A 26,098-nucleotide genomic window follows, 5' to 3' on the forward strand; every position below is an offset into this window, starting at 1 on the left:
CTCTTCTCTTCTCTTCTCTTCTCTTCTCTTCTCTTCTCTTCTCTTCTCTTCTCTTCTCTTCTTCTGCAGGAAAGTGATCCCCGAATGCCTAAACGATCAGTCAAGACTCTTCTTGTAATCACAGCAGAATTTATGTACTTGTCGTTAAGCTTTTCACGGTGTGCCTTTTTAAATGTACTTTATTGTTGCTCTTGTTGAAAGGTTTATGGGGGGAAAAGTAGTATTTTCATCTAATCCTTATTCTTGTTCATAATTTCTCCTAGGCTTCCCTAAGGGGTTAAATTCTATAGTGTCCCAAGCCTCTTTCTGCCTGTTACAGATCTCCGACCGCCCCTTATACCGCATCCAAAATCCCTTTCTCTCTCCAATTAACCCAGCTTTAAATGCAAAACAAACCAGCAGCATCTCTCTGCCAGTGCCACGCCCACACGCCTTTACTACCACTCCCAGCCTCCCCGGCGGTCACTCAACCATGGCCGCGGACGAAGGCAGTCGCCGCGAGGCATGCCGGGACCTGTGGTTCCCCTCCCTTTCTTTTTATGTAAAGGTCTGGGAAAAGAGAGAAGGAAGCGTCCCGAGAGCATTTTCCCCCGCCCCTCTCCGTCCTGATAGGCCGCGTCTCCTGGACGAGGCGGGCGGAACGGGAGGACGGCGGCCAATGGGAGAGGCGGCGGGAGGATTGACGCGGCGGGGAGCCAGTGGCAGGGCGGCGGCGCTGTCGCTGGGCGAGCGGGAGGCCTCGGTGACTGGAAGCCCAGCGCAGTTTCCCGAGGAGACGCGGCGCTGACGGGGCGGCCGAGCCCGGGACGGGCGGCCTCAGCGGCCTGAGAGCGAGAGAAGAGAGAGGTGAGTCTGGGCTGGCCACGCTACCCGGGACCAGAAGTGGGTGGGCCGCCCCGAAGTCAGTCCTCGGGCGGGGGACCCTGCGACCCCCCCCCCACGCCCCCTCCTTTCAAACCCGCCAGTTCTCCCTTGACACGTGTCGGGGCGACTTCACACGTGCGGAGCGTTACGCAGGGCGTGATTTAGCCTCTCTCGACTCCCTGGAAGGGGCTGGGCAGTGGGAACCGTCTCACACCCGTGTTTAGGCTTCCTCTGCCTCCCCAAGTCTCCTCTTCCACACACACACACATTATATATAAGTATATAATTATTATTATCATTATCATCTCTTTTATTCATTAAACATGAAACTCAAGTCAACTGAACATTTAAAAATGTGTCACAAATATCATTGACTGGTGCTAATGTTGCTGCCAGCATCCTAGGTATCAACCAAGTATCTTCTTATTTTTATTTTTATTATTTTTATTATTATTATTATTATTATTATTATTATTATTATCATCATCATCATCATCATCATCATCATCATCATCATCATCATCATTATTCTGTCTCATACCCATGTTTAGGCTTGTCCTGCCTCCCCATCTCCTCCTTAGATAGTACCATTTTATTATTATTATTATTGTTGATGATGATGATGTTGTTAATTATTAGTGGGAACTGTCTCATACCGTGTTTAGGCTTCCCCTGCCTCCCCAACTCTCCTCCTCCTTACGTATAAATCTCTTTTATTCATTAAACATGAAACTCAGTCAACTGAACATTTAAAAATGTATCACAAATATCATTGACTGGCGCTGGTGGTTGATACTAGTTGCAATTATTATTATTACTACTATTCAGGGTGGATAAAAATCAATGATTTTTTTTAAAAAATGAAAGATTTTTTGATTTAAATCAGATTTTTTTGATTTAAATCGGATTTATTTTAATAAAAAACTTTTGGGGTAAAAATCTATCGTAAGATAGTTTTCTATTTAAGATACATAAATAATTTAGTTCATTCAGCATGAAATGGAGCTTAGTTATGTAGCAGGAGGCTGTATATTCTGCAACACTGGGACTATCGGTGAGTCAACAGCGGGTCAAAGGAGTAGCAGAGATGACAGTTGCTCTTTAAAAATTATGATTTAAATTGAGTTGATTTAAATCAAGCCTTCTTACTAGTGATTTAAATTGTGATTTAAATCAACTCAATTTAAATCAAATCCACCCTGCTACTATTACTATCATTATCATCATTATCATTTCTATCCCACCCTTACTCTGGAAGCTGAGGACAGTATCTGGGGAGGGGAGGTCTCCCACTACAACATCCCTGTAAGGTAGGCTCATCTGAAAGAGAGACACTCGCAATTCAGCCACTCCAGAGTCCAGGTCTGGAAGGGGACCTCAGTCTGGATCTCTCATGCCTTTACCCGCCCAGCTGCCCTCCCTCTTCTCCTCCTGGTTCCCTCCATCCACCCAGATCCAAGCCATCAATTGGAGTGGCTGCTTTTATGGTGCAATTAAAACTTGTATAAGGCAACTAAAAACACAAGGAAAGAATTTGGGAGGTGGGGGGATTGATAGGCAGACGACAGACCAGACATTTAGGGGAGTCTGAAAGAAGCAAGAATTGCCTATGGTATATAGGGAGTTGTTGTGGGTATGTGTGTGCGTGTGCATTGTTCAGATGTGCACATCCCAGCCTGATGTTCGTTTGCATCTCAAGGGTACTTTTTCCAAAAGACAACTGGGCTTTCTTTGTTGTTGTTTTTTTCCTCTCGAAAATCTTTCGCTTCTCATCCAAGAAGCTTCTTCAATTGAAGGGAAATAACAAGAAAGTCCAGTTGCCTTTTGGCAAAAAGCACCTTTGGGACAACCATGACTGGATGATTGAGAATCTCTGTGGATATCTCAACAGAGTCCATTTGAACATTCCAAAACCAACCTGAGTATTTGTAGGGGGTAGGATTTGATCTAGCATTGTCTCATATCTGAATCGGAGCTGGTCTGGCTAGGAAACGGCTCCCTTGCAGCTTTGTTCCAGCCTTTGCCCCCCCCACCCACCCCCCCCATAGAAATAAAATTGAAGAGACTGATGGGTTTACACAGTACCTGCAATCTGTGTATTTGTCAAACTGCGGTGTTTTTGTTGTCCTCCAGCCCCCAAATCCAAGGGGGCATCTAAAACTTCTGTCTTGTCTTGGAAAAAGATGCCACCAGATGATCAAAGAACGTCAAGTAATAGAAGGGCTGTAGATAACCCATCTTCTAGTTTTGATGTTTCTTTTCCGGTATGTTTGTTTGCTTCTAGACTTCCTTAAATGCAAAAGAATGTGCTGCTTTTTTTTTTTTCCCCTGGAAGAATTTCCTTTCTACAGACCCTAAATCATCCTGGGTTGCCTTTCTTAGACCTGCTTGTACTGTACACAACTGAATCTTTTGTCAGCTGTCACTGTTAACACGAGGTTTAATTTCTGTTCTTTAATCTTGACCTTTTTTTTGTGTGTGTGGAAAAAAAAAAACCTAATGAAATTGAAGAAAGAAGCCACATATTTCTTCTCCGTTGGTGGATAACGTGTATAAATAGTTAACTAACTTGAAGATAACTATCTCTTGCATGACTCCCTTAGGCTCTCTTTCTTCATTGCCACATTTATCCATTCTTGTCTAATCTCTAATATTCTGGCTATCTTTGCTGTCACACTCTTCTCCTCATACTCTTCCCAGTCACTATGGTTTTACACCTTTGTGTTCATACCTCATTTTTATTCTTGTCCTTTTCTGGACTTCTCCCACACGGGGGTTCACAACCTTCTGTTCCTTGTTAATTAATCTTCAGCCACCCCCCTCTTTCTGTAATTGCAATGGTTGACATGATTTATTAGCTCACAATTCTGAGAGAAGCATACCCTGAACGGAAAAACAATTTGCTCCTTTTTTTATTACAATTTCGCTCTCATTTCCAAATACAAAAGAAAAAGAGAGACAGAGAATATAGTTTCTTATATGGTTCCTTCTTGAATATCCCTTTGTTTTGGAAAATCCTGATCTGACTGCAGTTAGCCTTGGGAAAGATTAAGAAGGGCAGAAAATAATAATATCCCTTATAGAAAAAGTAGGTGGAGTAAGGGAATGGGCAGCACTGTAAAAAATATCAATATTGCAGGACACTGTATTAATTGTAATTATACTTTATTGATCCGGAAAGTCAAACAAAACACAAAAACACACACAGATTTCTCTTACAGGGCTGTCAAAAGGTGCTGGGTGTGTGGCTGGGAGAAAGGAAGGGCAGGGACAAGAAATCTAAAATCTATACGTGTGTTTTTGTGTACATAAATTGTGCTTACCCTTCTCTTACAGTATCCAGTCTAGGATACCGGTCTCCTAGATTGATGTACTGATCTACTGATCTAGGAACGGTCTCTTCCTTCACAATAGGGTTATTATTATTTTTTTTTATCAGAAGTCCCTTTTTCCTTGCTAGATTAGCTTGTCACTGAAGTGGCAATCAATGGATCTTCTCCCTTATTTGACATGTAGATCTGGAAGAGTCAACCGATCTGGCTATTGTTAATATCATCCTTGGTAGCTTAGAGACTTTTTTTTTAAAGCCTGCTTGTATTTTGCAACTCTTGAACAAATTAAGTAGGTCATCTTCTTCCCCTTCTCTCTCCCCCCCCACCCCACTCCCAGAATCCTGACATCTTTTGACAGCAGCCCTTCATTCACAAAAGGAATGACGAGACTCTTGGGAGAAGAACAATTCTTTTTGAGTTGGGTCTGCTAAAGCGGAATCGCACGAATTCTCTCCAGATTGACTCCCTGCAAGCTTGGCGTCTCGCAGAATCTTTCAGTCTGGCTGGGTGTTTAGCATGCGGATTGTGGGTCTTCCCTAATGAGAGAGAGAATGGGAACCCAGGGCAGCCCTCTCAAAAGCTACGATTACCTGCTGAAGTTCCTGTTGGTCGGGGACAGCGACGTGGGCAAAGGAGAAATCCTCGAGAGCCTTCAAGACGGGGCATCGGAATCGCCCTACGCCTACAGCAACGGTAAGCACGTCGCGCGCGTCACGATTCCGAAGTGCACAAGCCCATCGTGGCAGGATTTGCTCAAGTTGTATCGCATTTCAGAGTTGGGGGGTACCAAGAGTGCCCGAGCTAAATCCAGCTTCCTTCTGCACCAATAAACCCTTTTTTTAAAATAATTATCTGGAGAGATCGTTAACCGTCATGCCAAAAGACTGTAATTAAAAGCCAAGGCTCAAGGCATCGCACTTTCCCTTGTGTCCTTTCACGGTAGTTTAAAAATGTAATGGTGTCTAGTCAGGTTGTGTCTTTGCAAGCTGTTGTCGCGCTGGCCGTTTAAAATTCTGTGCAACCGCTGTAAGGGACCGACCTTGACGGGAAAATGCCGGTTCTTATACCAGCTTTGGATTAAACGCTTGGCACCTCTGCCTGCACCGATGGGAAAGTTAGAAAGGCTCAAGTGGATATGAGAGAAACAGATTGTTTATGACGGTGATGGTGAACCTATGGCACGTGTGCCAGAAGTGGCAAGCAGAGCCGTCTCTCTGGGCACACGTTGCCTGTTGCTCTTCCGGGTTCTAGAGTGCCAGCCAGCTGGTTTTCATACACGCGGGAGCACCGGAAACCGGAAGAGCAGCTGCCCAGTGCGCATGCGCTCGCCGGGAAGTTGATCTTCCTGTTTCTGGCATGTGCATGCGTGCTGGCCACTTGGTCTTCCGGTTTCTGATGCACATGCAAAGACCAGCCAGCCGACATGCACGCCAGCCAGCTGTTCTTCCAGTTTTCGGCACGCACGCATGAACGCACACCTGCAGTCCCGTTTCAGCACTCGGTGCCGAAAAGGTTCATCAACACTGGTTTATGACTATCGAAGTACAGGTTAGTCCTCGACTTACAACAGTTCATTTGGTGACCGTTCAAAGTTACGACGGCACTGGGAAAAAAGTGGCCACTGTTGCAGCATCACAGGATTAAAATTCAGATGCTTGGCAACCAGTTCATATTTATGACGGTTGCAGTGGCCTGGTACCATGTGATCAGCTGTTTGTGAACGGCATTGAAAAGAGCAACTCGGAACCATTTTTCACACTTAACGACCATGGTGGCATTTCCCCCCACGGTCACGTGATCAAAATTCAGATGCTTGGTAACCGACTCGTATTTGTGACGGCTGCAGTGTCTCAAAGTCATGCAGTTAACTTGTGCGACCTTCTGACAAGCAAAGTCGATGAGGAAGCCAGATTCACTTAGCGACCACGTTACTTAACAACTGCAGTGATTCACTTAACAACAGTGGCAAGAAAGGTCACGAAATGGGGCAAAATTCAGTTAACGAATGTCTCACTTAAATTTTGAGCTCGGTTACGGTTGTAAGTCGAAGACTATCTGTACCAAGAGCTGATTCCCTCAGCATACCAAAAAGTTTTCTTTTCTTCCTTCACTCCCAGCCAGGCAGCAAAAACGCCTCATTCTTGACATCAATTTGGACTCCATGCTCGAACAATTTGCATTCCGTCCTATGAGTCATGTCGGGATGTAGGACCGCTTCAATAAGTTTTGGATGCAAAAGTGTTTTATCGCGTTTATATATATTTGCTTAGCATGCTGCAGATAGGCAGTTTAGATTCAGGCAGTCAGAATTTCTATGGAATTTAGATTCTCTAGGGGGTAAAAAAAAACAAACCTGCTTGAAAAATTGAAAATGCAGAGATGGCGTGACTTTTCATACTTGTCCATTTGTTACTCTTAGTGGCAAAAAAAAAAAAATCAAGAGGAGCGTGATCGCGCTTTTTCTGACTTAACACGTTTGTGTTTTTTATTTTAAAGGCACAAGCTTTTCTTGGTGCAGCTCATTTCACTAGCATAGAATATCTGTCAGTAGCTTCAATCACATTGCATGCATTTTGCGTTCTTTGGCAAAGCTATGCGTCTGCGTTGTTGTAATTGAGAAGAAAGTTTTGTCTTCTGCCCTGCAGTGGAGTTTCTAAGGCCAGGTTGTTAATCACTATGGGAAATTCAATAGCCTGGTTTGGGGTATTTGTTAAATTATTACGATAGCTTGTGGGTGAGAGAGGTGGCAAACAAATGTAATAAATAATAATATTGACAGTTATGCCTTTACAGCAGAGGTCTTCGAACTTGGCAGCTTTAAGACTTGTGGACTTCAACTCCCAGAATTCTCCAGCCAGCTATGAATACTGGGAGTTGAAGTCCACAAGTAACTGGCTGGAGAATTCTGGGAGTTGAAGTCCACAAGTCTTAAAGCTGCCAATTTTGAAGTCCTCTGCTTTACAGCATTGTTTCTCAACCCCTGGCACGGTTAAAATGGGTGATCTTCAACTCCCAGAATTCCCCATGCTGGCTGGGGAATTCTGGAACTTGAAGTCCACCCATCTTAAAATCGGGTGGGTTCTAAAATTTTTTACTAACGGTTCTGTGGGCGTGGCTTATTTTGTGGGCATGGCTTGATGGTCATGTGACAATTCTTTAGGATTTAGCAGAGGTACTGGTCTACCAGGCTTTTAACTGCTTGCAGAGTTGTACCAATCTACCCATTTATTTTTTAGAGGCACTGGTCTACCCATTTATTTTTGCAAGCACCGGTCTACTCATTTATTTTTGGAGGCACCGGTCTACCACCAAACTGCCTTTTACCACTGATCAGCTGTAGGGCGGCCCTTTGAAGCCCCACGGCAAGAGTTTAAACAGTTTTTTTCCTTATAGCCCATCAGCTGGGACTCAGGAGGCAGCAATAGATTGGGGGTGGGCCCAAATAGCCTTGATAGTACAGGGGTTTAGTGCACCCTGTTATTAACACAGCTGTCTGCAATTTCTGCTGGTTCGAATCTCTCCAAGGCTCAAGGTTGACTCAGCCTTCCATCCTTTCTAAGGTAGGTGAAATGAGGACCCAGTTTGTGGGGGCAATAAGCTGACTTTGTATAAAATATACAAAAGAATGAAGGCTATTGCTTAACACATTGTAAGCCGCCCTGAGTCTCCGGAGAAGGGCGGCATATAAATCAAATTAAAAAAAAAAAAAAGGTAAGAATAACGCGGGGGGGCAGAACCGGTTCGGTGACGTCATATCGTCACCACTACCGGCTTGGTGGAACCGGGCCGAACCGGGAGGAACCCACCACTGCTTAAAATCTTAAAATTGCCAGCAATGAGAAACCCTGCTTTGCAGCATTTGTAATCATGGATGATGTCGTTTGAAACAATTAACCCGGAAGTGAAATGTTCAGTTTTCTTCTGACCGGATCTTAAGGAGCTGTAAAACTTTTACCAGACCACAAAATTGAAGCCGTTTGCTGAGGCTCGTTTTTTTCAAAATCTGGAAACCACTACAGTTTTTTTTTTTTTAATTTGATTTATATGCCGCCCTTCTCCAGAGACTCAGGGCGGCTTACAATGCGTTAAGCAATAGCCTTCATACTTTTGTATATTTATACAAAGTCAGCTTATTGCCCCCACAAACAGGGTCCTCATTTCACCTACCTTATAAAGGATGGAAGGCTGAGTCAACCTTGAACCTTGGAGAGATTCGAACCAGCAGTAAATTGCAGGCAGCTGTGTTAATAACAGGGTGCTTAGACCACTGTACTATCAAGGCTCTTTTCACACATTGTAGTTCCCGTTGTAAACCGATGCTCCAGTGTGCCATCTATTTGTCCTCTTGAAGACAGCTCTCTCCCAGTATGAAATTGCTATAATCCCAAGGATAATCCCAAAGTTTGTTTCAGAAGTATGAGCTGGGAGCAATCTATGTCTTGATGCCGTTCTTTTTTGAAAGACAGACAAACCTTCGTTTTCCCAGGTATCCGATAATCTCTTGCCATGTCTGTTATGTGCAAAAATTGCTAAGTATAGATAGCAATAACTCACGAAGTTTCTCGTCTTTCTTTCAATTCTTAAGAATGAAATAAACCTTGTCTTTCTTGATGGGCAAGAAAAAAAAATACCTTAAAAGCTTAAGTTATTTTTTCCAGGAGATTTATTTGCAAGGAGAGTGAAGAATAAATCCTGATAATGACCTTTGATATATATTTTTTTCTGCATGAGTTTGGCGGTTAGAGCTGAAATAAAAAGCATTTCAGGATTAGTCCAGAGAAGTCCACCAGGGAAGGTAGAAGCTCTTAGGAAATGGGAAGATTATGCTTTGCGCAGAACTGATCTTTTGATTTCTATTGATCTGGCCATGGGATATAATGAGGAACTGACCTAGCATATTAAAACAGTTCCTGAGCTGAGCTTTGTGTGATCTTTCTTCTCTATTTAGGATTCACATTGCAGAGGTTCCCCCCCCCCCAGCCTTTGGCTTTAAGCCATTTCTCTGTCGCAAGTATCAGGAAGGACGCTTGCAATACTTGACTTGCATCACTTCGTTCTAGAACATGTCCGTTAACGGTTGCATTTCACAGCGTGGACTGAAAAAATAGCAGTTCAGTTAAACTGCTTGATCCATGGTAGCTTATCTGGAGGAAATATTCACAGGTATTGGAAGCACGTTTCAAAACAGCCAGCCCATCCTCAAAATACATGAAGTCCTTGATTTACAACAGTTCATTTACTGTTCAAAGTTACAACAGCACTGGAAAAAAATGATTTATGACCAGGCTACTTCTGCTGACTGCAGGCTGCCAGCAGTTCGGCAGTTCGATTCTGACCGGCTAAAGGTTGACTCAGCCTTCCATCCTTCCGAGGTCATTAAAATCAGGACCCAGATTGTTGGGGGCAATAAGGCTGACTCTGTGAACTGCTTAATGAGGGCTGTAAAGCACTATGAAGCAGTATATAAGTCTAAGTGCTCTTGCTATTCTGCTTTCAAACTTGCAAGATTCTGTTAATATAGATTTACATAAAATAGAGTTAGTTTACCTATCTCGTCTAACATCAATCTTGCAAGTCTCAACATATAATTTTCTTCCACTTTATCACTAAAGGATAATCTTAGAGAGGGCTATGAAGCACTGTGGAGCAGCCGGCAGTCAGCAGAAGTCGCCTGCAGTACTGCATTCTAACCACTGCACCACAGTGTTACTAACTTAACAACTGCAGTCATTCACTGAACAACTGTGGCAAGAAAGGTCGTAAAATGGGGCAAAGCTCACTTAACAAATGTCTCACTTAGCAACATAAATTGGGGGCTGAATTGTGCTTGTAAGTCAAGGATTACCTGTATGGGTGTACCTGTTGCAGACCTTCATTGGAATCTAGGCAAAGGTAAAGGTTCCCCTTGTACATATGTGCCAGTCATTCCTGACTCTAGGGGGCGGTGCTCATCTCCGTTTCAAAGCCGAAGAGCCAGCGCTGTCCGAAGACGTCTCCGTGGTCATGTGGCTGGCATGACTCAACGCTAAAAGCGCATGGAACGCTGTTCCCTTCCCACCAAAGATGGTCCCTATTTTTCTACTTGCATTTTTTACCTGCTTTCGAACTGCTAGGTTGGCAGAAGCTGGGACAAGTCACGGGAGCTCACCCCGTGACGCGGCGCTAGGGATTCGAACCGCCGAACTGCCGACCTTTCGATTGACAAGCTCAGCGTCTTAGCCACTGAGCCACCACGCCCCTTAATCTAGTTACCTCCCAGGAATCTAGTTACCTCCCAGTAAAGGACAGCAGAATGTGTCATGTAATCCAAACACACTCCTTTAAACACAGGCCACTGCAATAAATCATATCCAGTTGATTTCTGTTGGATTAACACTCTGGTGTGCATTCTGAAGGCATGAGTCATGTGAACGCCTTGCCCTAGTCTCTGGATTGTTGCACACCAAACAGAAATGACCACACAACCACACAAAGGGATTTGGAGGGAGCTTGCCCACAGCTGGATCATAATATGTCGTGCTTCCCCCTCTCCCTGTGCAGACTTCCACATATTTTTCTTCATTTGAATTAGCGGCGAGAGCTGCTGTTGGTCGTGAAAAAATTGCTGCTGGGGTGCCTTGCATTGTTCCCCATAAAACTGCCCATACATGGGTCCCTAAAATCACCAGGAATCGAGTCTGGCTAGAGACATCCTTCCTAGAGACCCCTTACCCCCCCCCCCCCTTTCCCCCCTCCGGCCAGTCTTTTCAGAGCTGCATAAAAGACTTGTTACACATTCGGATTAGAACGTCCGCCCCTGAAATAAAATTCTTCCAAATCAAAACTGGAGAAAAGCATGGCGTGTTGTGTGACTTTCCTTCAGTCGCAGCCCTGGTTGTGCCTTCTGGCTGTGCACAGTTTGGGGTGTCATTTTTCAGAAGAAATGTGAGTAAATTTCTAATAGAGAAGCTTTTCTCATGGCATTTTCCTAAGGTGAATGGAGATGGGAATGCCGTGTAAATAGAAGGCTCTGCAAATATGGGAGGGGGGGGGAGAAAAAGTCCGTTTTTATTAAACATCGACCAAAAGGGGAAATTTTTATGATCGAGCTATCGGTGTGTACCTTACCTGAGTGTTTACAGACACGTTGCACTTTGTAATTGCAAATAAACAGCTTCAGAGGCCGCAGGTTATTAAGATGATTGTCGGGAGATAAAAGCTGTGATTCTAAGGAGCTGCTGCAGAAACAAATATAGGAGCCTTCTTAGAGGTGTGATGGCACATGGGCAAACCTGAGGCAGAAACCCCCCCCCCACAATTTTTCTTCCCTGGGGGGGGCTCATATTTTTCCAGAGGAAATAAAATGAGAAAGGACTGGGAAAAATCCCAGAGAGGAATTGTTACTGTTTATATATGAGTGAAATGCTCTTCACATTTAGTACGTATAGGTCAGTGATGGCTAAATGTTTCCGGACTGAGTGCCCAGAGCGCGTGCACACGCACGCGAATGCACACGCCCCAAACCCCAAAATGCAATGCATGCACATGCCCCCACTCGCACCCTCCCCCTCCGCAAGCATGTGCGTCCCCTGCGCCCTCCCTGCGCATGTGTGCGCGCCCCCTGCACATGTGCGGCAGAGACCCAAAAACCAGCTGGACGGCGGGAGGTACGCGCGCATGCACGGCAGAGCTGAACTGGGCCGACGGCTCACGTGCCCACAGAGAGGGCGCTGCGTGCCACTTCTGTAGGTTCGCCATCACGGGTATAGGTAGTCCTTGATTTATGACTAGTTGCTTAGTGACCGTTCAGTCATGATGAACCTTGGAAAATGGACTTACGGCCCAGATTCAGAGTTCCAACATCTGCCCCCCGTGTGATCATGCAACCACATTTTGCATTTGGCAACCGGCTCACATTTTTGACTGTTCGCAGCATCCCACAGCCAGTGGACTGTGGTTTACGGTTTTTGTAGGAAACTGGCATTTATTTCCAATGGAAAAAAACACAATTTAGCAAAGACTGGGTTCACTTCACAACTGCCAGGTTCATTTAACGACCACTTTGGGGAAAAAAAGGGGTTGTAAAATCAGGCACAGCCACAGGATGAGCCTCTGTCACAACTTACGACCAAAACGTCAGGCCCAATTATGGTAGTAAAATCGAGGGGCTAACTATAAAAGTCCCACCGTGACTTTTACCACCGCAAGCCTGCGTGACGGTCATAAGAGAAAAAACATTTATTTTCTAAGAGGATCCTGCAGATTTAATGAGCAGAAGACGCTGGGCCTCCGCTGCTTGTGTTTACAGTCACATCTGCAATTTCCATTTCATCTTTTCCGGCTTCATAAGCGACAAGTGCTGGAATGTATATCATTTGTTCTTATTTGGGCCCTCTTCTGTTTTGCTGGTAATATCCTCTTAGGCTGCGATATTACATCTGAGAAGGGAATTCTACCATTGGAGGAAAACATACATAGGACTTTTAATTTATTTATTCAAGTTTTATCCGGCCTTTATTACTTTATATGTAACTCAAGGAAGGAAACATGTCTAATACTTCTTCCTCCTCCTATTTTCCCCGCAACAACAACCCTTTGAGGTAGGGTTGGGCTCAGTGGTGGGATTCAAAAAAATTTACTATCGGTTGTGTGGGCATGGCTTGGCTTGGCTTGGCGGGCATGGCAGGGGAAGAATCAGTGGTGAAATGTAACATTTGTTACTACTGGTTCTGTGGGCGTGGCTTGGTGGGTAATGTGACTGAGTGGGCGTGGCCAACTTTTTTTTTTTAACATTTAAAACCATTTTTACATTTTACATTTAAAAATATGCTTTTAAAAGCCTCTGACGATCCCAGCTGAGTTGCCTGATCGTCAGAGGCTTTTTTTTCTTTTAAAAGCCTCTGACAATCCCAGCTGAGCCACGCGATCATCAGCTTTTTTTTTTTTTTACTATTAAAAGCATTTTTTCGGCCGAAGAGGTTGTAGAAAAATGCTTTTAAAAGTAAAAAAAAAAAAAAAAAAAAAAGCCGCTGATGATCGCGTGGCTCGTGGGGCATGGGGGGGGCAGGGATTTTTGCTACCGGTTCTCCGAACCACCCGCCGCCATCACTGCCGGATTGGGCGATCCGGTCCGAACTGGGAGCATTTCACCCCTGGGAAGGATACTGTAAAATCTCCATTCCCTCTCCACTCTAGGGGAAGGTTACTCTAAAACCCCCATTTCCTCCCGATCAGCTGGGACTCAGGAGGCAGAGAATAGATGGGGGTGGGGCCAGTCAGAGGTGGTATTTACCGGTTCTCCAAACTACTCAAAATTTCCGCTACCGGTTCTCCAGAACTGGTCAGAACCTGCTGAAGACCACCTCTGGTTGGGCTGAGAGTAACTGGCTCGAAGTCACCCAGCCAGCTCTATATTATTCTAGGAATCTTATAAATGAATGAATCAGTAAAATTCCATCTGTAACAAGTAGTCCTCGAATTATTGCCACAATTGAGCCCAAATTTTCTGCTGTTATTTGTTAAGTGAGTTTTGCCCCATTTTACAACCTTCCTTGCCACAGTTGTTAAATGAACGACTGCAGTTCTTAGGTTAGTAACAGTAACTTACGGCTTCCCCGTTGACTTTGCTTCTCAGAAGGTCACCAAGGGGAATCACGACACTTACCCCCCCCCCATGGGACGCTGCAACAGTCATAAGTACATGCCAGTTGCCAAGCGCCTGGATTTCGATCACATGACCATGGAGATGCTGCAGTGGTTGTAAGTGGAGGGGAAACGGTCATAAGTCCCTTTTTTTCTAGTGCCGTCATAACTTTGAATGGTCACTAAATTCCTGAGTCTCCAGAAAAGGGCGGCATATTTATTTTTATTATTCGAATTTCGAATAATAAAATCGAACCAATATAAATCGAACCAATAAATAAATAAATATAAATAAATAAATAGTCATAAGTTGAGAACTACTGTACCCAGTTGTATACGATACATTTTCTTTCTTTTTTTTCTTTTTATGTATACTGAGAGCCTATGCACCAAAGACAAATTCCTTGTGTGTCCAATCACACTTAGCCAATAAAGAATTCTATTCTATTCTATTTTACAATAGGGCAGTTAAATGAGCTTTGGTTTGGTTACATTTTATTGTTGGGTTGTTCAGTGTTGCATTTCCTCTGAAACGTTATTTCCTCAGCATACTCAGCCTACATGACCTAAAATTAGATTACATAGGAATCTTCAAAATGTTATGTAACCTGTTCTTGTCCTGAGGTTTGATATTAGCAATCTCACAGGCGCCTATCAGATATTTATATTAGGAGGCTTCTTGATCAAAGCAGCATATACTTTAAAAAAAACAAATCAAATTTTAAAAGCCTCAGCAAAACATCCAGTGAAATCACGCTATAGGCTGGAATGCCAGAGTAAATAAAAAGAAAAGCCTTTGTCAATGCCAAGGAAATAGCAAAGCTTGTACTACACGGGATTTCTCTGAGAAGGAACTCATATATCATAGTAGAGAGTCTTCCCGTTGTTATATCCATGCACTTAATTTAAGAATAGAATAGAATAGAATAGAATAGAATAGAATAGAATAGAATAGAATAGAATAGAATAGAATAGAATAGAATAAGAGAGTTGGAAGGGACCTTGGAGGTCTTCTAGTCCAACCCTCTGCTTAGGCAGGAAACCCTACACCACTTCAGACAAATGGTTATCTAACCTCTTCTTAAAAACGTCTTGTTGGAAGTCAGCTAGGAAGGTCACAGATTGCTATCACATGACCCCAGGGATACTTTCTGGTGACCGGGCACCCAAATTTTGATGCTTCAACAGTCATAAAGGTTGGTTGAAAAAACACTTTTTTCAGTGCTGTCATAATTTTGAATGATCCTTAAATGAACAGTTGTAAGTAATTGACATCTGGCTAGGAGACCACCAGGAGATTATCTGTTTAGGACATGAGCTGACTGGTAAAGCTATCAATCTAATAGGTCCAATTTTTAGGTTTTTCTAACTTTCAAAAAGGGACGCAGTGGCTAAGACGCTGAGCTTGTCAATCAAAAGGTCGGCAGTTCAGCGGTTCGAATCCCTAGTGCCGCGTAATGGGTGAGCTCCCGTGACTTGTCCCAGCTTCTGCCAACCTAGCAGTTCGAAAGCAAGTAAAAAATGCAAGTGGAAAAATAGGGACCACCTTTGGTGGGAAGGTCACAGCGCTCCGTGCGCCTTTGGCGTTGAGTCATGCCGGCCACATGACCACGGAGACGTCTTCGGACAGCGCTGGCTCTTCGGCTTTGAAACGGAGATGAGCACCGCCCCCTAGAGTCAGGAACGACTAGCACGTATGTGCGAGGGGAACCTTTACCTTTTACCTTTAACTTTCAAAATGTGTAGCTCTAATTTCTTGTGTGTAACAAGCTGTCATTAGTCAAGAGATAAAAGTGCTCCCTTCCTGCCTCCCCTAAATATGCATGTTTTCTTGACAAGTTAAGGAGGTTGTTTAAAGCAAGATAACCGCGTTAGTTTAATGTACAGTAATTAGAACTGAAAGGATCATGTTCTGTCATTAGAATCAAACACAGAATTCTACCTTACTTTTTGCATAATTGAGAGTATAAAAATCTATACAACACCTCCCTGGTAGAACCATTGCCCTTACTAAAGCCTTACGCAGCACTAGTGTTTTGTTTTTTGTTGTGCAAGATGTATTTTTTTCTTCTCTTTGTACTGGCGCAAATTAGAACTTCTGGAGAAGTTGGCAGCCCAGCAATTTGTCTCGTTTCGGTTTAGGCTGCCTTGTAACTCTTTCCTAATCCTTAACCTCCGTGTGTCCCCCGCTGTAAAAAATCAGTTTGGAACCGTATCTGCCTGCTGGTTTTCAAAAGGGGTTGGAAACTGATTCAATCCGATGCTAACATTTGCACTGACTTATTTACCGTAGGTATTTTGTTATCAAAAAACTGGAGTAGTTATCACTCCTGGGTGGAACTGCAACCCAAAGGAATGTAGGAAGGAATAAAGGAAATAAATGGTTGCCTTTAATTAGGTTTTAAAGGAGGAATGTGACATGGGAGAATTCTTACCGTTTTAGATGGCGTTTTCAGAAACCGAAGTATGCCCTAGTGATATTTCTTGTGGCAAGGAGGCATTTTACCTTCCCACCAAAGGTGGTCCCTCTTTTTCTACTTGCATTTTTTACGTGCTTTTGAACTGCTAGGTTGGCAGAAGCTGGGACAAGTCACTGGAGCTCACCCCGTTAACGCAACACTAGGGATTCGAACCGCTGAACTGCCGACCTTTCGATCGACAAGCTCAGCGTCTTAGCCACTGAGCCACCGCATCCCTTTTTTTAAAACCCACTTCCCTTTTTTTAAACCTACTTTTCCCCAAAAGCCAAGAGGAGGCAAAATTACGAAAACCTGAACTCGATGGTAGATATTTACAATCTGGAATCAAAGAGTTCGAAATTGCAGCGGTTGAAAGTCAGTGAATAACCATTAAATCTGCCACATGACCACAAAGTGTTTTGTTTCCTCTTAGACATTTCTTTTGTCGGTTCCAAGGATACGATTTCGTTTTAATCTTGACACGGAGCGATTTTGTAATAGGACAAAGAAATAACGTACAAAGGAATGCATTTTTTTTTTTAGTTTCCAATTCAAAGTACCCACAAGGAAGGTTGAAGAAATAAAATCAAACGTCACGTAAGGGAAAAATTGAGAATGACTACAAATACAAATGCTTTGATGATAAAAATCTGTTCCCTTCGAGGGCAGGATATAGAATTGTCATCCTCATTCTCTTACTCTCCTTCAACACTGTAATGCAAACAGCATTAGTAAAATTCTGAAAAATCATCAAAAGTTTTCAGACAGTGTTTTCAACAGTGCACAGATTTTATCTAGCTACAGAAAGGAGGGTCTCAAATGCCAACAGGTAGTCCTCGCCTTATGAACGTAACTGAGCCAAAATCACGGTCATGTGCTGGTGGTTAAGCAAGTCACCATGTGACCACACCCGATTTTACAATCTCTTTTTTTGTGTGTGATTGTCATTAATTGTCATTGTCTGGATGGGGAAGAACTTGCTCAGACTCAACCCCTCCAAGACCGAGTGGCTGTGGCTTCTGGCGCCCCGATATAGTCAGCAGGTGCCATCACTGACTATTGGGGGTGAATCTCTGCCCCCCACAGAGAGGGCTCGCAATCTAGGTGTCCTTCTGGATGCGCGGCTGTCTTTAGAAGAGCATATGACGGCCGTGGCCAGGGGGGCCTTTTATCAGGTTCGCCTGATTCACCAGTTGCAGCCCTTTCTGGATCGGGACGCCCTACGCACGGTCACTCATGCCCTTGTTACTTCCCGGTTGGACTATTGTAATGCTCTCTACATGGGGCTCCCCTTGAAGAGCACTCGGAGGCTCCAACTGGTCCAGAATGCTGCCGCGCGGGTGGTTATGGGCACAACTCGTTGTGCCCATGTGACACCCCTCCTGCGCGAGCTGCACTGGCTCCCAGTGGTCTTCCGGGTGCGATTCAAGGTGTTAGTTACCACCTTTAAAGCACTCCATGGCATAGGACCCGGGTACCTCCGAGACCGTCTCCTGCCACCAATAGCCTCCCGCTGACCAGTCCGTTCCCACAGGGAGGGTCTCCTCAGGGTGCCGTCAACCAAGTTATGTCGACTGGCGGCGCCCAGGGGGAGGGCCTTCTCTGTGGGAGCCCCAGCCCTGTGGAACGAACTGCCCCCGGAAATTCGTAAGATCTCCGACCTCCGGGCGTTTCGCTGCGCACTGAAGACCCTATTATTCCGCCAGGCCGGACTAACAACACAATAGCTTTTAAATTGGGATATTTAAATTTATTGGGGTTTTAAATCTGAGCCACTTTATTTAATTATTTTAAATTTTATATTGTTGTTTTGTTTGTGTTTTTAAACAGGCTGTACACCGCCCTGAGTCCTTCGGGAGAAGGGCGGTATAGAAATAAAATTATTATTATTATTATTATTATTATTATTATTATTATTATTATTATTATTATTATTATTATTATTATTATTATTATTATTATGTGAATCACCAGAGCTGTTAAAATGAATGTCACAGTTGTTAAGCAAAGATGTCAGTTAAGTGTCTTGCAAGTGAATGTCACTTGCCAAGATCAGGAAGGAAATGCTGATTTTCAGCCAAAAACATCATATCAATCGCAGCCGTAGGACTGCAGGATAACGACAAATGGCCATAAATTTAAGCTGGTCCCAAGGGCTCAAATTGTGAAGGCATGATTCGCACTGGGTCTTTGAATCGATCAAGTGCTCCACTACCGAAGTAATAACCAACCTTCCACAAGAGAAGCTGTGTAATAACTCATTAATTAATTAACTTTTTTTATAGAGCTATGGTGGCGCAGTGAGTTAGAATGCAGTATTGCAGGCTAATTCTGCCGACTGTCAGGAGTTCGATCCCAACCAGTTCAAGGTTGACTCAGACTTCCATTCTTCTGAGGTTGGTAAAATGAGGACCAAGATGGATGGTGGCAATAGGCTGATCCTGTAAAACTGCTTAGAGAGTTACTACTTGTTAACAGAAGAAAAAGAGGCAGGTAGCACAGAGGGGGAGAAACAGCGTTCCGTGCGCCTTTGGCGTTGAGTCATGCCGGCCACATGACCATGGAGACGTCTTCGGACAGCACTGGCTTTTCAGCTTAGAAACGGAGATGAGCACCGCCCCCTAGAGTCGGGAACGTCTAGCACATATGTGCGAAGGGAACCTTTACCTTTACCTTTAGGTAATTCTGCTGGTAGAAACAATATAGACTTCTTTGCATTGATGTGCTTTTTGTTTTCCAAACCTTCATTCAAGCTACTGTACAAAAGAATGACCTATAGACCTATACAGGCAGTCCTTGACTTAACAACACTTCATTTAGGGACCATTCGAAGTTACAATGGCACTGAAAAAAGTGACTTATGGCTGTTTTTCACAGTTAAGACCTTTGCAGCCTCCCCATGATCATGTGATCAAAATTCAGATGCTTGGCAACTGGTTCATATCTATGACCATTGCAGCATCCCGGGGTCACATGATCCTCTTTTACGACCTTCTGACAAGCCAAGTCAATGGGGAAGCCAGATTTCACTTAACAACGGGGTTACTAGCTTATCAACTGCAGTAATTCACTTAACAACTCTGGCAAGAAAGGTCGCAAAATGAGGCAAAACTCACTTAACAAATATCTCACTTAACAACAGAAATTTTGGGCTCAATTGTGGTCGTAAATCCAGGACTATCTGTACTTTGTCATCACAAACTCAGTCCTTTACTCAGAGAAGGAGAGTCAGAAACTATCCTGTCTCAGCCATATACAGGTAGTCCTCGACTTATGTCCACAATTGAGTTCAAAATTTCCATTGCTAAGTGAGGCAGTTACGGAGCTTTGACCCATTTTACGACCTTTCCTTAACCGTTGTTAAGCAAATCACTGCCATTGTTTAGTTAACACGGTTATGAAGTGAATCTGGCTTCCCCGTTGACTTTGGTTGTCGAGAAGGTCGCAAAAAGGGGATCACGTGGCCTTGGGACACTGCAGCCGTCATAAATGTGAGCCAGTTGACAAGCGTCTGAATTTTGATCGCGTGACCTGGGAATGCCGCAACGGTCGTAACTGTGAAAAATGGTCATATGTCATTTCTTTCAGTGCCGTTCAAAAGATTCTCTCCCCCCCCCCCGGTTTTTCTCACCATGTAAATTTAGATACCTGAACTAGACCGTGTTGTTTCTCTGTGTCATATAATATATGTGGGTATATGCATATTTATTTATTTACTTATTTATATTTTGGTCATGTTTATGTAGCATATATTGGAGGCAGTGGCCCTTTAAGCAAGCTGCATGCAATGAAATTCCCTGTTAATGAATGCCCATCAGTGTACATTTAAAGTGACAATAAAGTTATTCTAAGTCTCTTGTCATTCCAAATGGTCACTAAACGAACGGTTGTTAAGTCCAGGGCTGCCTGTGATGGGATAGTTGGGCAGGTGCTGTTAAATGAAGCGCTAATACCCAGGGGAGCCCAATTTGCTGGGCTTCTACATATGAGATGGAATGATTAGGGATGGAAAAATTAAATGGACCTCGTCTGTGAAATACGAGTTGTGGGTACCAGGAATATAAATCACTTGTCCATTGCCTGGAGTAGAACTCCTATGGGGTATATAACTGCTGAATGAAGATTTAGAAGCCTCAGGGTTCATTATGTAAAGGTGCTTTCCAGATGGGGCTGTTTTAACTCTTTCTTCCCTGCAACCAGCTCAACGCAATGAGCAATCAGCCCTGACACACGGGAGCTGTCATTCCGGCGGGACTGGGGGAGGCCGTTTACCAGGCATCCTGGCTGAATGGGCTCTGCCGCTGCAGCCGCCGTCACGCCCATTGCAGCCTTTGACACCGCCGTGGGTAGATGGCGGCCACAGCAGTGTCAAAGGCTGCAGCGGGCGTGATGGCGAATGCAGCGGTGGGACCCATTCGGCCAGGATGCCTGGTAAGCGGCCTCCCCCAGTCCCACCAGAATGACAGCCCCAGCGCGTCAGGGCTGACATGCGCCCCCACCACCACGAAGTTGACATTTGAAAAACAAAGTAAGGTAGGTCATGGTGCCCGTGCATCCCCCCCTCCCCCAGGTTTGGTCGGATGTTTACGGTGGAATCGAGTGCGCAGACGTTCCGCGTTAATGTCCTGGCAGCGCACCCAGGACGCCTCCACTAGTGGCTACCCCTTCTATAGGACAAGGTATTGCAGGCGACCTTGATGCCAATGAGAGTCCAGGATCTCTTCCACCACATAAATGTCGTTTTCCCCCAACGTCGATAGGGGGAGGAGGAAGGGTGCCCCGTAACGAAGACGTCCTGCGTGGACGTAGAAGGCTACTGTCGAACACTGGATGTGTCTTCCCCAATAAAGACGGGAGCTGTAATCGCACTGCGACAGGATTTATTACCTGTACTATTGTAAACGGTCTGATATATTTGGGTGCAAGTTTTATCAGGGCACCTTCAGGTTTAGGTATTGGATGGATAGGTATACCTTTTGGCCCACATGGAAGGGGGTCTGTGGCCGTCTCTTTTTGTCGAACCGGGTTTTATACTTTTGCGCTGCCAACCGTCACTTAACAACTCTTTTGCTTTGCAACAGTAACTTTGGACTCAATAGGCAGTCCTCGGCTTACGGCCACAATTTCTGGGGCTAAGCAAGGAGGTGTAATCAAACGACCGTGGGGATACTGCAACGGTCGTAAGACACTTCTTTCGGTGTCGTAGTAATTTTGAATGGTCACTAAACGAACGGCCGTAAGTTGAGGACTACCTGTGATTTGCAAGAACGCAAGATCATTGAAGCAGTTTCCCTGTTTTGTGGGGGAAGGCAGGCCCTTTAGGCGGTCTCTATAGGCCATACCTACACGTTAACCTAATTTTGTGAAGCTTCTCCGGTAACATTGTACTGCAAACTAGGGCATACAAAACCTTTGCTAGACCAATTCTTGAATACAGCTCGTCTGCCTGGAATCTACACTGTATATCAGACATTAACACAATTGAACGAGTCCAGAGGTATTTCACGAGAAGAGTCCTCCACTCCTCTGCTCACAACAGAATCCCTTATGCCACCAGGCTTGAAATTTTGGGCTTGGACAACCTAGAACTACGCCGCCTTCAGTCTGACCTAAGCGTAGTACACAAAATTGTCTGGTACAACGTCCTTCCTGTCAATGACTTCTTCAGCTTCAACCACAACAATACACGAGCACACAGTAGATACAAACTTATGCTAAACCGCTCCAAACTCGATTGCAGAAAATACAACTTCAGCAACCGAGTGGTCAACACCTGGAATGCTCTACCTGACTCTGTGGTTTCTTCCCCAAACCCCCCAAAACTTTAACCTTAAACTGTCTACCGTAGACCTCACCCCATTCCTAAGAGGCCCTAAAGGGGGCGTGCATAAGTGCACCAGCATGCCTTCCGTCCCTGTCCTATTTTCCCCATTTACTTGTACCCATTCCTTGTTCATGTCCATGTTTATACTGTTATCTAGTACATGTTCAACAAATTCAATAAATAAAATAAATAGGTAGGTAATAAACCCCATCTAACCACCGTTTGCAGCCGTCTGCTGCCCTGCCAGAGAAATGCTTCAGTAGCTTAATTAATACGATATCCGAGTTTGCAATTGAGAAGTGTTCTTGGCTAATTAAAAGCTTGCCCAGCTCATTGTGGTTTCATTCCCCCTTCTCCGTCTTTTTAAAAGTATGATTATGCCCTAGTTACAGAGAGAACTGGGAGCCAGTGATTAAATGGGGAGGCTGGGTGGGGAGGCAGACCTTGTCATAATCAATGGTTTTGCTAGTTGCAAAGAGAATTAATCAACTGTCTCTTGGCATATGTAATTAAAATATTTGAAGGATCCCTTTAAGCTGCCTCTGGAATGAAGGAGCAGATTTGTCCGTGTGCAGATTCCATAGAACCAACTTCCTGTTGTTCTAAGTAAATCCTGTTTCACGTTCCACAGGGATCAAGCATTCTTTAACAGTTCGTATGTTGCAAGCCTCCATTTCCTTATAAAAAACGCAGTCATTATGTGGGAAAATAAGTCCCGGATGGCTGCATGAAATCGCAGAGAAGTTTTGCGTGGGAAGATTGATCTAATATTTCGTTCTTTTTTCATTTTAGGTATTTAATATTAAAAGAAGCACATGGCGAACCATCTATGATTTAAACATATAAGAATGGTCATGTGGGGTGCGTAACTTACCTTTTGAGTTTTTAGGGTACCATGTTACAGTTTTTTCCCCACGGTTTTGCCTGATAAAATTTCCTTGACTAACAACGGTGGTGATAAGTTAAGCGTTTTCCTTCCCTACAAAAATAAATGCTGTAATATGCAATTAAAAATGTGAAATCATTTTTGTATGGTTTTTGTACTTCTTTCTTCCATCTGCATTTGTATCAGAATGGCATCTTGATGTAGCTCTGAAGTGCAATTGGTGCTCCATCTTTTCTGCAAAAGTTCAAAGCAATGCAGAATATGTAACTACTGTACCAGTTTAAAAAATGGATTTAGTGGGACTTCGAAGCATGTGTTTTGGGGTGTTGGCAACCATTCCTTCCCAGGAGTGGCAAGTTTTGGTAGATTTATTGAGTTTCATTGAGTCACAAGCTTGGCAAACCCATTTTGGGCAGGACTAGTCTATTCTAGACTTAATTCCAACATGCTGCAGATTTGTTTAAGATTATGAGTGTAGCCTCAACATACTATTCACCAATGGTGTCCAACTTTGGCTACTTTTTAAAGACCTGCAGACTTCAACTCCCAGAATTCCCCAGCCAGCATGGAATTCTGGGAATTGAAGTTCACAGGTTGCCAAGGTTGGACACTCCTGCTATACACTGTTTGATTGGAAGCATTAATACACAATTTCTTCCATACCGCTTAACCTTCCTTCCCCTTTTCAGTCTTCCTCAAGGATGCTGTCCAAATTTCTTGGACAGGCATCTTCCATCACTGCTTCATGTTTTGGGACCATCTGGTTGGAAAAGCTTAGTGATAATATGTCCCCCTCCAGGATCACATTACAATTCCATATTCTTTTCCTTCTCCATCCCATCACCCATTTTAAATGCACCTTCCGCCCCGTTGATAACTTGATACGACTGTACCTATCCAGTGATAATCAGAACTTCCTTTAAATTACCAAGGTCTTGATTTTTCTTTATGATCACACCTCAAGAGATTTAGAAATCAAGCCAGAGAAAGCTGCCTCTATATCATTCACAACGGGTTTGTCTTGGCCTTAAAAATCAAATTAACTTTTTTAAAAATATATCTCTAAAATGCAAGTGGGAATCTTTCCCTGGGATCTATAAAGCTTTGTCAACGTTCCTGGAATTTGCAGCGTGTTGACTGACAGGGCCTCCTAAAAAGCCACTTCATCTGAAATAATTACCGCATGGATACGACACACCCTGAAACGTATATATTAAAAATAAAGATTGCCACACCGTTTCTTATGACTCAGCTGGTCAAACCCAGATTTGCAATGTATAAAAAGCAAATTCTTAACACCGCCATTCGGGAACACGTTGTTAGGGCAATGCAGCTTCCATTGGCAAAAAGTGGTGCTGTTTGAGACATGGCATCGCTCAGAATTGCTGGCGCTTTCAGACATAACGATTCTAAATTCTAGTGTTCCGCAGCTGCCAAAAAAGCCAACACAGTTCTAGGCTGCATAAACAGAGGGATAGAATCAAGATCCCGTGAAGTGTTAAGACCACTTTATAAGGCCTTAGTAAGGCCACACTTGGAATGCTGCATTCAGTTTTAGTCACCACGATGTAAAAAAAGATGTAGAGACTCTAGAAAGAGTGCAGAGAAGAGCAACAAAGGATTAGGGCAGTGGTGAAATCCAATTTTTTTTTTACTACCGGTTCTGTGGGCGTGGCTTGGTGGGCGTGGCAGAGGAAGGATACTGCAAAATCTCCTTTCCCACACCACTCCAGGGGAAGGATACTGCAAAATCCCCATTCCCCCCCCACACTCCTGGGGGAAGGATATTGCAAAATCTCCATTTCCACCCCATTCTCGGGCCAGCCAGAGGTGGTATTTGCCAGTTCTCCAAACTACTCAAAATTTCCGCTATTGATTCTCCGAACTGCTCAAAATTTCCACTACCGGTTCTCCAGAACCAGTCAGAACCTGTTGGATTTCACCCCTGGATTAGAGGACTGGAGGATAAAACATGACAAACAGTTTCAGGAACTGGGCATGTCTCGTTTAATGAAAAGACGGACCAGGGGTGACATGATAGCAGTCTTCCGATATCTCAGGAGCTGCCACAAAGAAGAAGGAATCAAGCTATTCTCCAAAGCACCTGAAGGCAGGACAAGAAGCAATGGGTGGAAACTCATCAAGGAGAGAAGCAACCTAGAACTAAGGAGAAATTTCCTGACTGTTAGAACAATTCATCAGTGGAACAACTTGCCTGCAGAAGTTGTGAATGCGCCAACACTGGAAGTTTTTAAGAAGATGTTGGACAACCATTTGTCTGAAGTGGTGTAAGGTTTCCTGCCTAAGCAGGGGGTTGGACTAGAAGACCTCCAAGATCCCTTCCAACTTCTGGTGTTCTATTCTATTCAAGGAACAACCATTTGTATCCGGATTCAGTACACCTCAGTATGAGAGCTGTGTCACTTCTTTGGTGACTTACGCCAAGCCTTAATTTGCTGAGCTTTCCAGCATTCCTCTTCACCTCTACGTCATCTGTGTCACTCATTCTGTTGACATTTCAGCGAGCTCTACTTATGACCGTGGTGTTTCTATGGCCATTTTTGCCTTCCCTTTCCTCCTTGCTTAGCAATACAAACAAGTGATTATTATATTTTAAGGGCAAAGCTGCCTTGAGTACCTATTAGAGAGAGAGAGATGGGGATGCCGAAATCCCCATGCATTAAAGTTATTCTCTAAGGCCTTGTAGACAAGCCTCTGATGTTTTATACTCTCTTGCCATCTGCAAATCCTGTCTTTGCCTCCAGGCTCTGGGAATGGTGAAACTTGGACTAATTATCCCTCATATTTGAATAGCAATCTGTCAATTTTTAAAAGCTAACTAGACCAATGCCTCCTCTGTGCACTCACAAATGTGTATGCATGTCTGTATATTTACATATGGTGCATCTATGCAACATCATATTCCCTCCCTCCATCCACTTGAATTTTCTGAGCTGACTGGTTCTTTTTGTCTCTCTTTTTGTTTCAGGCTTGGTATTCCTAAATCTCTTTAAAATGCTTGCTTAATTATGGACTCCAGGAAAGGATTTCCAGAGGGATGGGGGTTATGGGGGCAGGAGATGACAAATGTGCTGCTTCGTTTGTTTGTTTT

General features: G+C 44.0%; 1 protein-coding gene across 1 annotated transcript in view; it reads left to right on the forward strand.

The window, feature by feature from the left end:
- Positions 1 to 768: 768 nt before the first annotated feature.
- The window catches only part of RAB40C (RAB40C, member RAS oncogene family), a 50,999-nt gene continuing 25,669 nt past the window's right edge, over positions 769 to 26,098 (forward strand). The window contains exons 1-2 of the mRNA XM_070955003.1: positions 769 to 846; positions 4,534 to 4,889. Coding sequence (XP_070811104.1) covers positions 4,736 to 4,889 — 154 coding nt within the window. The 5' untranslated portion in view covers positions 769 to 846; positions 4,534 to 4,735. The remainder of the gene's footprint in view (positions 847 to 4,533; positions 4,890 to 26,098) is intronic.

This window comes from Pituophis catenifer, unplaced genomic scaffold (assembly GCF_029215685.1).
Source record: "Pituophis catenifer annectens isolate HBS135680 unplaced genomic scaffold, rPitCat1.0.hap2 SCAF_16, whole genome shotgun sequence".
NCBI classification, from domain to species: Eukaryota; Metazoa; Chordata; class Lepidosauria; order Squamata; family Colubridae; genus Pituophis; species Pituophis catenifer.